This window comes from Primulina eburnea, chromosome 15, assembly GCF_022965805.1.
Source record: "Primulina eburnea isolate SZY01 chromosome 15, ASM2296580v1, whole genome shotgun sequence".
Lineage (NCBI taxonomy): Eukaryota > Viridiplantae > Streptophyta > Magnoliopsida > Lamiales > Gesneriaceae > Primulina > Primulina eburnea.
Window position 1 is genome coordinate 17,669,643 of NC_133115.1, and position 12,748 is coordinate 17,682,390.

Here is a 12,748-nt window from a genome sequence, read left to right on the forward strand (position 1 = left end):
GAGAAACAGACTGATTATAGAATTGCTATGAATTTTTAGGGTATATGGATTTATACCAGACAGATTTGAATTGTGATTGGATTACGGATTATATTGGATATGGGTTATGGATTGTAACTGTGATATGAGGATATTGTATTGACGGGGATATTGAAATTGTACCGTTATGCCGTTGATTTTGAATTAAATCAAGATTGATCAGATTGTTATTGATTTGAAAGGTATATTGACATGAGATTATTGTTATTGTCATTGCCAGACAGACTGTGAATTCAGGACTTCGACTGAGCCAGAAACCGACGAAAGAAAGGTATAAGTCAATGTGGTATTGGGAGATCGACTTGAGTCGGTTTAGACTTGAGTTTCCCTAAATCACATACTTTACTTTATCCCATTGATATTTGCATTGATTTTACTGATATACTTGTTCTCTTGAGTTAAAGATAGCAGGTATTAGACGAGTAATCTTGTGACAGAAGTGCCTGATAGTGGTGGGATCGCCACGGGCACATTGCACGATGTTACAGGATAGTATAGAAATCTTGGGACGGAAGTACCTGACAGTGGCGGGATCGCTACGGGCACATTGCACGATGTCTCAAGATAAGATATTAGCGATAGAGCTACAGTCCATGACGGTTAGGTCAGGACACTGGATGTTTGGTTATATCGAGTAAATAGGATTGGAATTCTTCTATTACGGAATTCGATATAGGAACACCATATTTGGTTATATCGAGTAATGGAATGACTGTTCCTTTTATTACGGAATTCGATATAAGAATACCACATCTGGAAACCGGGATCCCTAGGCTAGGATTGAGTCTAGTCTGAATGATAGAGTTATGAGCATTGTCGACAGTCTATGATTGTTTATGTTTCAGATTTTGTTACATATATCTGTTACCTGATTACATGCTTTATATTTGTCTATATGATTGCATGTTTCGTTGATTTATACTGGGATTTATTCTCACCGAAGTTATCCGGCTGTTGTCTTGTCTGTATGTGTACATGACAACAGGTGGGACATGATCATTGTCCAGGAGATGAGGAGAGATCGTGATTAGAGTGGAGGCTCCGGACTTGGATTGTATATAGGGGTTAAACACTTGATAGTGGTTGTTGAACCTTAGTTTGTACTGATTTGTAGACGGTACAGGACTTGTACTTTATTATATACTGAGTTGTATATTAGATTGCTGTCACTACGTTCCGCATTTTAAAAAAAATTTAGACCATGTTTTATAATTAATTAATTACTCCCAATGACGATTATGATTATGATTAGCGTCCGGGTCCCCACAAAAATAATTTTAAAAAACAAAAACAAAATATATTATAGTTGACATATAATTAATTAACTTAGCTTCCTTGTAAATAAGACATTTGGACTCACTGAATTATATTATTTGTGGTCAACTTGCACTTGAGAATGAACAATCAAAGTTGTGGCACCCAACTAAGCATTTGGTAAGTTCTATTGAAGTAGATATTTACTAAATTCAAAGTCTTTTCGTGAAATACTTTCGAAAACGGAAGAATGGAAGACATATAATGATTTTATATTCGACCTTCCATAAAGAAATTTGTGTAAATTTACTCTATCCCATTTATTTTTGTTTTTTTTTTATAGACATTGTTGAAAAAATTTGTGTTCTACAAAATACGAAAAATGTTACATATAAAGTGTTTGGTAAAAGACTTGTTTTCATACATCAACTTGCATATTTAAAGAATGTTTTACAAAATGTTTATTCATTTTTAGAGAGATTATTCAGAGTGTCTTTTGTTTTGTTCGGTTTGGTCTATAACCAAACTCTATTTAAATTCTCGATGTTCAGTATTTCAAGAACCGATCTGAATCACCTTTCATGAGTAAAGAAATTTGGTGAAAAATTCAGTTAAACTGACGGAGGATGTAATGCCCAAGATTTTATATCGTGTTAAATTACGATTATTAATTTGTAATCGAGACGATAATGAAAGGGCTAATCGAGACACGAATTAAAAGTTTGTATGTGCAGTTGTTGGTGCGAGAGCCGAAGGTCTCGCGCATATGCGCGAAGAGTAGGCGCGCATATGCGCGAGTAGGGTAGAAGCCCTTGGTGCGGAACAGAACATTAGGCGCACATGCGCGACTGTATGCGCGCACATGCGCGAGAGTTCCAGAGAGGTTGGCGCACATGCGCGACTTAGATTCGCGCACATGCGCGAGACAACCCGAGAGTTGGCAATTTTGAGCAATGGCCTCGCGCATATGCGCCGAGTAAGGGCGCGCATAAGCGCGAGTCTCCGTGAAGCTACGCGCCGAGACAGAATGTCTCGCGCATATGCGCGGAAGGTGGTCGCTCATATGCGCGAGACGCGTGCTACAAAGATGGAGCCACTCGTCCTTGTGCATGTTACGTGTATATATATATATATATACATTAATCCTTAAAGAATTCATAAGGAAAATCGAAGCTCCGAGGAAGAAATTGCTTTGGATTTCAGAATTCGATTTACGAACGATCCGCTTGTTCAAACTTAAATCTGAGTACGACACCGTGTTCCTAGCAACGACAGCTACAACAGGACGTAAGTTTTATTACATTTTGACATGTTTTGAAATTATGATGTTGTTGGAATTGAATACACGTCATATATGTTGTTCCTGACATGTTAGACAGCGTAGAATCGAAGTCAGATTAAGAAACGGACTGAATATGGAATTGTTATGATTTTCAGAATAAGATTGACTAGAATTGATGTCAGATTTGTACGGTGGTTGATTGTAAATTATTGGAATTAGTAGATACTGGTTTGGTATCACCGGTATCGCAGGATTGTACTATTATACTGTCAGAATTTGATAAAACAGAGATGTCGTGATTTGATTAGAATATTGATACAGTATATTGATATTGTCATTGCCAGATTGAACAGTGACAGTCTTTGAATCAAGACTTCGATTGTATCAGAGCGACAACAAGAAAGGTATAAATAAATGTTGATTCGGGATTGCACAACTCGAGTTAGGTTTGACTTGAGTTTCCCAAAATCACATACTTTATTTTATTGCATTGATATTTTCAGATTATCAGATTGATATGTTTAGTCTATTGAATGATAGCAGAGCCAGAGTTTGAGTCTAGGGCAGATCAGCCTAGCTAGGGCAGAACCGTCGAGTCTTTGTCAGAACCGCGAAGATTGTAGACTTACGGTGTATCGATGAGCTTAGATGTAGATCGACTTCTATTGTAGATATTCGATACAGCATGCCGAAGTCTAAATTAGATCGGGATCCCTAGGCTAGAAATAAGTTGAGATAAGATAATAAGTCATTGACTTAAATACAGATTCGTATTGGTTCATGTAACCAGATTGAATATATGTTCTAATGATTGTTTATGCTTTTATATATGTTTTATATGATTGCATTGATACATTGTTTATACTGGGATATTTATATATCACCGGAGTTATCCGGCTGTTGTCTTGTCTGTATGTGTGCATGGCAACAAGTGGGACAGGTTCAAGGTCACAGAGCTAAAGAAAGATCGAGATTAGAGTGGTGATTCCGGACTTGGATATAGATAGGTTTTATTACTTGACTGTAGTAGTGAACCTACTTTTGAACTAGATGCATGTTATACAGGATTTGTATTATTATACTGGTTTGTATAATAGAATGATTTCATTACCTTCCGCATTAAAAAAAAAATAGACCCTGTTTATTCTAATTGATTAAATTAGTACCAATGATAATTAAGAAAATAATTAGCGTCCGGGTCCCGAGATCCGAAAATACGTTTCCTAACAAAATGAGAAACAAACAAGACTTCCTTTTCAACGAAACAAGGTCTGGAGGCCTACACAGAAGGTACAATTGATCTACATTGATTTAGGAGGACGAAAGAAAGCACCATACACTGTTCAACAAAATGGTATTATGGAAAGGACAAAGTATACGCATCGCGCTATTGAAATTTATACTAGCATTGATTTTTTTATTTTTATGAAATTAAAAGTCGATATCATGAGATTAATAGGATAATAAGTCATGAAGAACAAATTATATATTTTTTTAACTCAAGAAGGTGATATAAGATAATCCATTATTATTTTAAGATTATAATAATATCTTTATTATATCTTTTAGGATTCTAGTTGGTATCTACGACTAGTAGCAGACTTTTTCTATAATTTTAGTTTGATTAGAGTTTCATCTTTGTTCTCTCATATAAATAAACGATTGATGGCTTAATGTAATTATAATATTGCAAATTCTCAAATTGTTTCTCTCGTTATTATTTTATTGTGTTTCCCAAGATATCCAACTAACATTTTTGAGTTTTAATTCATTAAGTATATGTTTGGCTTTGTTACATTAATTTTAATTTTCAGCTATTCTGGTCTGATTGTTAACATAATATAGGGATAGTCGGAAACTTTATATGTTGTGATTCATTAATTTTTGATGCCACATTCGATGCAACATCAATAATTAGATCAAAATAGTTGAAAATGGAAATTTAATATATCAAAACAAAATTTTGAAAATTTAGTGAAACAAAATCCAAATTTTGAACAAGAAAAATTTTATTCCCTTTATTTAAGCAGTTTTTTTTTTTGAACAAGAAAAATTTTATTCCCTTTATAAAAGAAGTATAATATATATATATATATATATATATATATATATATATATATATATATATATATATATATACAATTTTGATATCCTGCACACAACCGGACACACTTTTGTGAGCACCGATGAGGTGTCACTCACCCATTGGATGCAAAAATTTCCTATATTTCATCACATCTAATGGGTGAATGACACCTCATAGGTGCTCACAAAGGTGTGTCCGGTAGGTGTGCAGGATATCAAAATTATATATATATATATTATACTTCTTTTACCTTAACGCCAAGTTATTTGTACCTTTTTTCATCTTAAATTACGAAGCATCTCATCACGGTTTATCCCAAAGATTTCTTTACGAGTAAGACTGAATATAACAAAATATATTTTCATCTTAAATAACGACGTATGGGTTTATGATAAATATGGATTACGAAGATGTTTCTCTAAAACTGAAGTGAAGTATCGGAGGATCAACGTTTCTACTAGAATTACTTTATCAGGTTTAGTTCCTGGATAAAGAATGAACATCTGATAGTCATCTCATATGCAGCATTAAGAGCTCAGGTTTCTCAACGAAGCGCTTCCACTCGTTGCAGAACCTCGCAACAGTTGCGCCATCCAAAACTCTATGATCAGAACTTATGTTAACCTGAGAAAGATAGGGTCCGATTTAGCCAGGCACAAAGTATTTCCTATGTTAAAGGAAAAATCAAGAACAGTTACTTACCATCATCATCGAAACGGGATACAAATTTCCATCTTTATCGAAGTGAGGTATTTTTTGTATTCGTCCCAAGGCAATGATTGACACTTCAGGCACATTGACCAGAGGGGAACCGAACTTCCCTCCGATGGCGCCGATGTTGCTTATAGTAATAGTCCCACCAGAAACATCATCGGAGCTAAGCTTGTTGGATAGAGCAAGTTCTTGCAGTCGTGAAAGTTCTTTTGTTATCTGATAACCAAAGAAAACGAGTCAGTAAAAAATTGTATGAATTGAAAAAAGTCATATATAAGAATTGGTGATATCGGAAGATTTGTCCTATAAGTTTGTTAACAGTTACTGGGAGCTAGGATACTTGGGTGGGGTAGATCTGTAATTGGATGGAAAGAACCAACTTTTAGAACACAAAACGAATGATCAGAATTGAATTTATTGGCTGGTGGAATATCAGAATAAAAATAAATAGGACGAGACAATTGGATACTAAAACATAAGAAGGAAAGCAATGCTTTGATATTGCACAGGTAAAACTGACCTCAACGATGGACAGAGATTGAACCTTCTTTATGTTGGGTACAACCAAACCATGTGAAGTCGCCATTGCAATTCCAATATTGTGAGATCCTGTCATTCAGGAGAAAAAAAAGAGCTTGGATAATCATGTATCATTTCACAAACCAATTGTGAAGAATTTGTCAAAAATATTTCAACGGAAGCAAATCAAACTACAGGAGACACCTTTGAGCGTCACTTCTTGTGATTCTTCATTGAAGCAACTATTCAGCAAAGGATATCGACTCAATGCCATCGAGAGTGACTTTACCAACAATGGAAGGAAAGTAAACTTGACACCCAGATCGGAAGTCTCATTTTTGAATGATGCTCTGAGATCAAGAAGGGCGTCACAATCTACCTCTTCAACATATTGAAAATGTGGAATTTTCGCAGCTAAGGTCATGGATTTAGCCATAGCACGATGGAAACCCCTGCAGATGCAAAGCACCGAGTGGTTTCAGAGCAGGCCCGAGAATAAAGGCTCGTATAAGGCTTATTTGACTAATGTCACGAGTTTATCAGAGCAGATTTTATTAATTAATTCAGATCTCTTTCAAACAAAGTAAAATGTACCTTAGGGGCAGTGATCTATCTTCATACTCCCACCCATATGCAGATGAAATGTCCGGGTATTTTTTATCTCCTAGATATTGTTCGGCAGAGGAATCCTCATTGAGGATTTCAGGGCTTTCCTTGAGAATGCCTTTTCTTGCAGCATAATTCAAGATATCTTCTTTAAGGATTCTTCCGTCATGGCCAGTTCCAAGAATATCTTCAATGGTTAAACCTAATTTTTTGGCAAAACTACGAACAGCAGGTGTGGATAACACTCTGTGAATCTTTTCCTTTTTCAGCAAAGAATCATCATCTAACTCATTGATTTTGCAATCCTGCGCAACAACATTCTGTGCAGCCTCATTGCTTGGAAAGACAGAAACATTTTCATCAGTAACCATCTTCAAAAGAGTTTCTCCAACCTAAGAGATGACACAAAATTTCAAGCCATTGCAAATTACAGAGCTAAAAAGGGCGAAAGTTGTGACTACAAAAATGAGACCATTCATTACTAGGGGGGACCCGGGATCTTAGGTATAGGGAAAGTTAATATGCAGGGTAATATATTGTCAATCAAATGCATATATTTTTCTCAGAGAATGGTGGACATATTGTAATGATCATGCCACCAACTTTTAGAATTCAATATCCATACAACAATAAGGTCATGACGGAATAACTGCAAACCCAGACAAGAAACATACAAATGTACAATTTATCCAAAAAAAAATTGCATTATGTTAATGGTTGATGCTACCTTTACAATGTTCCCGGGAACATGGAGAACCTTGGAAACTTTGCCTTTGTAGCGACTGGTTATCTCTATGGTTGCTTTATCGCTTTGAACCTCACAAAGAGGTTGGAATTCTTCAACTTCTTCCCCCTGCATAAGATATCATGAATATATGATATATTTGCACCAAGTTTAGAACCAAGCATAAAATATAACACTACGTTGATGATCAAAAAAGGTAAAAGCAATGACAAATACAAAAAGTTACAGCCACCGTCAGATGCAAATCTAGGAAGATGTAGGGGGGAGACTCAAAGGATTTGGTGGAGGGGGAACTTGAATTTTTAGAAAATTACAAGAAAAATTTAAAATTTTTTAATCCACTCCAAATTGTTGTGATCTTAAACAGCTCATATAAATCTGACCAGAAAGTACCCATATAGCTCACACAAGCTATGCTCAAGACTGACAGCGCAACATAGTATGGTGCACTTTGACCGATTATTGACAACTTGAATGTTTAATGCTACTGAAAATTTTCTTACATGGATGGAACATTATTATAGTGAAATAGTTAACAAGCTAATACAAAATTTAACAAGTTATTATCAGATGATTTGAATAATAAAGAAACACGTACTTGAATTGATTGGATTAGGACGACGAAAAGTCAGGGAAAAGGAAAAAAAACACAATTGGGACTAACAAGAGAACTAAAGGAAGTATTAATCAATCTATGGAACACAAAACAGCCTCATTCTCCAGAAGATATACTACACGTCATCACAAACTCACCTCCTGCACAAACCATTTTAGAAGTTCGCATTCTGCTATACCTTCACCTGTCTGTGCCAAAGGAACATCAACCACCCCACCAACTGGAAGATCAGCCATCGTTTGAGTTGTTAAGGAACACCATCTGATCCCAAATGGAATGCAGAGCTGAAAACAGTAGACAAAAAAACATATAAAGCAATCGCATAAAATTGAATGACATCGGTATTTTATCATCCTCATAAAATTTTTTAATAACATCTGCACCCACAAATAAAACAAACGCATCGAAATTAATTATATCATACGTATGTAAAGGGAAAAATATAACTTGGCAAGTCTTAATTTTGGAATGTTCTGGCAGTCTAACTTCCAATTATTTTACTCTCTACTTCATACAAACAGGACGTGCAACCCACATCCACAAGATCAACTCATTTCAAGCAAAAACAGGTGCATAGAAGGATGGGTTAAAATGCGAGATTGAGCTCCATACATAAATTAAAGGAAAATCTGTTTCATCCCAAATATACTTTTCATTTTTTCTACTGCAAACGCAAACCCCACATATAGAAAAACCAGCAATTTTTAAGAACAGAAAAGGCCCAGCTGCAATGTACTGAAAGTTGGAAACACCGAAACTTACAAAAACTCCTTTATCATGATTCTTTGCGCGATGCTTTGTTCTGGGATTAGCAAAAACGGGATCTTGAATCCGAGATACCGAATTCACAAATTTTTCTCTCTCAACGGCGGCGACCCTTAGCGGCGGAGACGCAGCAGAGGAAATCCACCGCCACCACTGATCACATCTCCACGGATATTTCTGGTAAATTTCCCGGCAAATCATTGTATAATGAGGCTTCAAGAATGGATAACAAGCGAGTGTCTATAGATTTTCTCGAAAATCTCGGGAACTAAATTGAGCTCCCGTATCCTTGTGAATAAATCGGCAAAGGTAGGCGTAGGAGGATGGTTTGGCCTTGAATCAATGAGCCAGCCAACTTTATTTATGACATTTATATTTGATAAAATCCCAGTTTTATATTATCAGAATTTGGTAGAATATTTGGTTTTAAAAGAGATTTAGAGTACAAATTTTAAATAATATTATCTCTAAGATGAAGAGGTGGATTTGAAGTTGATAAAAAAATAATTAAATAGATAATGTTTTACATAAACACGTAATTTCCATCTGTTCTTTAGCTTATGGATAAACTCAAACTTTTAGGAACACAAATGGATAGTGTATCTTAAAATAAAAATCCCATGATGTTTTGATCTATTATTATTAGGAAGTAGGTCTCATGTGAAACCGTCTCACGGATTATCTATTTTACATAAACACGTAATTCCCATCTGTTCTTTAGCTTATGGATAAACTCAAACTTTTAGGAACACAAATGGATAGTGTATCTTAAAAATCCCATGATGTTTTGATCTATTACTATTAGGGAGTAGGTCTCATGTGAGACCGTCTCACAGATCTTAATTCGTGAGACGGGTCAACCCTACGGATATTCACAATAAAAAGTAATACTCTTAGCATAGAAAGTAATACTTTTTCATGGATGACCCAAATAAGGGATCTGTCTCACAAATATAACCCGTGAGACCGTCTCACACAAGTTTTTGCCATTATTAGGATTAGAAATTAATTATCTCATCTTTTTTATATTATTGATATTGATTGATACTATATTACTTTTAAAGTTTTTAAGATAATATTACATATCAATTCGAAGCCTAATTTTATTTCGATATTTTGATAACTATTTTCAGCTAAAACTACAATAGCCAAATCTCTTAGAATTTCCCCGTGTCCTAGTACGTAAAAATGTGTTTTTTAAGGGTTACGTCCGGTCTTAGACTTTGAAGGGTCTTGTGCAAAAAAAAATAAAAAAAAAAGCCTTTTGTATTTATATAAAACAAAAATTAAAATCAATTATATAAAGATAATTTCATTATTTGATTACATAAACTAATATCTATAATAAAAAAAACATTATATTCTACATTGCTAATAATCAGTATCGTTACATCATATCAAAAAGAAAATATATTCTATTATGACTAACGGTGAAAAACCGATTTTCTTGCATTTTTATCAGCAAAGTCATCAATCAATATTTCATAATCAAGTTTTTTCCAAAAACTCACTCTCAACCGAAATCATAGCTAATACAATATTGTTTGGGTCATGGTTGATCTCAAGCAAGATTTCAACAACTTCAATTTAGAAGAGCTTTTTTCCGCATATGCAACAGTCACCTCAATAGTCAATTATATCCCGTATGCAATGAATGAATTCAGGAAACAATTCATTCTTTGCAAAAAAAAAAAAGTATTTCACATGTTTTTGTTTCCATTGGTAGCATACATTGTATGATTTTCGGTTCTTGATATAAACCATCTCCATCCAAATCTGAAGCATCTTTTCCTGTACCCTCTTTACTTTGTTGTTTCATTTCAAGATTCTTACAACGAGCTTTTAAGTCTTCATCAACCAATGAACTCAACTTTTCAGGTGTGAAATGGAATCCAAAAATATCTTCATATTCCTCATATTATTCAAAGATTTTCTTCCAAGGATTCAATTGTTTGATCGACTATGTACAAGAAATAATGAATTCTAAAATCTTCTTCAGCAGATTCTTGAGGTATTCTTGAAGACTCACATGTAACCTCATCAAAATTTCTTTTTCTATATATTTGTCTCTTCTCAGGAAAAATAGGATCAATCTCCATTGTTGAAGCAAGTTCTCTCGCTGTATTGATGGCTTGTTCAAATCCAGATTTTCTGTACTCTTCAAAAGAAGCCATTAGCCCCTTAACCTTGGTCATAGCAACTTCAATAAGCATGTTTTCAGATTGTAAGTATTTGCTGACAATGTTAACTTCACTTAAAATGTCATATCAAATAACAATGCCCAATAAAAACTCAAAATTTTCAAGTTCAAATGTTGCTAAAGATATAACGGCCCGAAAATTCGTGTTTGAAAATTTGCGAAAAATTAAAAATTTTCTTTTTAAATAATTAAAATGCCTCTTTCATAATTAAACCGATAAACAAAGTTTGATATCCAAGATGGCAGCGGAAGAAAATATTTTTTTGCGAAATAACAATTTAAGAATATCCACCAACTGATAAAATTGTTTGCGGAATAAAATAATAAATGTTGAACTGAGGTCCTCGGGTGCCACTACTGCCGACCCAAGCTGGCTCACTGGTCCCCTCCCTCGGCCCTGACCTCATCGGTACTTACAACAATCAAGTCTAGTGAGCCTAAAGACTCAGCATGCATATATCGTAGGTAACGAGTAAAATATAACTTGCATGGATAAAATATCATGTCATGAGGCATACTGAAAATAACTTGTACTGAGCAATTGTATTACGTGCATGACTGAATTAAATATCATAGTAAAAATGTTTGCTCCTTGGAGCCCTGTACTGAAATGACTGATAATAATTTTCTGTTGAGATTATGGTCTACGCATGTGGCCTCTGCACTGAACTGAACTGTCCGATCACTGGCGACCGGGTGGTACCAAACTGAACTGACCGGTAACTGGCTACCGGATAAAATAATACTCCCATGACAGTGAATTGACCACAAGCAATATCGCATAAATCTAAAAAATAAGCATTTTCTATTTTATGCACGTAATAAAATTAAATGGCAAAAAGAAATATCCTGTATTATTTTACCAACTGGATTAGATCGCTCCCAGGCTCGCTGCAACCTAAATATGCCATGAAAATATGCAATAGCTTATACTTGACCAAACTATGCAATTAAGTTTGAAAATGCGACAATTACGTCTACCGACTTCGTATTTAATCATGACTCCGAACCAACCCGAACCAACACTGAACCGACATATAGTAATGATTAAAATACGCTTAAAATTATGAACTAATTCTCCTAAAATGATGAGGGTCGAAATCTAGGTGAAATGGAGGCCAAAACAAGAAACGCTCTTTCGAGAGTCAATTTGGCACATCGCACCGTAAATTCTCGTACGACCTCAAAAATGATCCAAATCACGAACGGTCAAAAACATGGCCTTCCTAACTCAATGGGGCACTTTCCAGTCCAAGGCCATAAGCTAAAAGCCGACCGAGAACCCGAACGAGCCTCCGAACCGACACAGCAACTTGCTGTAAATTTTCAGCTGCTGTACATGTGTACTTCTTGTGTCGTTTTCGAGTATACCGGCCATTGGGGCTTAAACCACCGACCAGAGACCCTTACCTACATCCCAAAGAATGATTTGAACCATGGCTAAGGGCCCTAGGCCAGCCACGATTCGCCTCATTCTAGCAACCAACCGAAAAGATTCACCCGAGCACACAATTCTGCGCGTGGGATGTTCCGCTTTGTTCGTTGTCTTGTGTCGTTCCAGTGGCCATTTGGTTGACCATGGCACAATCTAGACATCTTGGGGTATGGTATGAACCGTGGCTAAGGGCCATAGGCCAACCAAGATCCATACCATTCCACAAAACTTGAAGCACAAGTGTTGTCAAAACCGAAGGGGCGAAGGGGAGTAGGGGCTGTTCTTGATGTTTTAATTGAAATATGAGCAACCATGGACCAAGCCACCAAAAGGGCAACTTAGTCACGTCTTAGACATGCTAGGGAAGTGATCTAACCATGGCTATAGGCCTTGGGGCAGCCATGATCAGATTCATTTCACCTTTTTGACAGCAACCTGAAATTTTCGAAATACACATGGGCAGAAAAGGGGGAGTTGCTGTCATATT

General features: G+C 35.7%; 1 protein-coding gene across 2 annotated transcripts; it reads right to left on the reverse strand.

Annotated features, from left to right (window-relative positions):
• Positions 1 to 4,923: 4,923 nt before the first annotated feature.
• LOC140814570 (lipoamide acyltransferase component of branched-chain alpha-keto acid dehydrogenase complex, mitochondrial) lies at positions 4,924 to 9,026 on the reverse strand. Of its 2 annotated transcripts, none has more exons than XM_073173592.1 (8): positions 8,630 to 9,026; positions 7,999 to 8,145; positions 7,228 to 7,353; positions 6,489 to 6,892; positions 6,099 to 6,346; positions 5,896 to 5,984; positions 5,364 to 5,591; positions 4,924 to 5,285 (listed from the first exon to the last, which is right to left on the reverse strand). In XM_073173592.1, exons 1-8 carry the CDS (start codon positions 8,825 to 8,827, stop codon positions 5,172 to 5,174), a joined length of 1,554 nt encoding a protein of 517 aa, XP_073029693.1. In that variant the 5' UTR covers positions 8,828 to 9,026; the 3' UTR covers positions 4,924 to 5,171. The 2 variants fall into 2 exon arrangements, with proteins under 2 accessions (XP_073029693.1, XP_073029692.1); XM_073173591.1 differs by having other exon boundaries at positions 8,624 to 9,025.
• Positions 9,027 to 12,748: the final 3,722 nt, after the last annotated feature.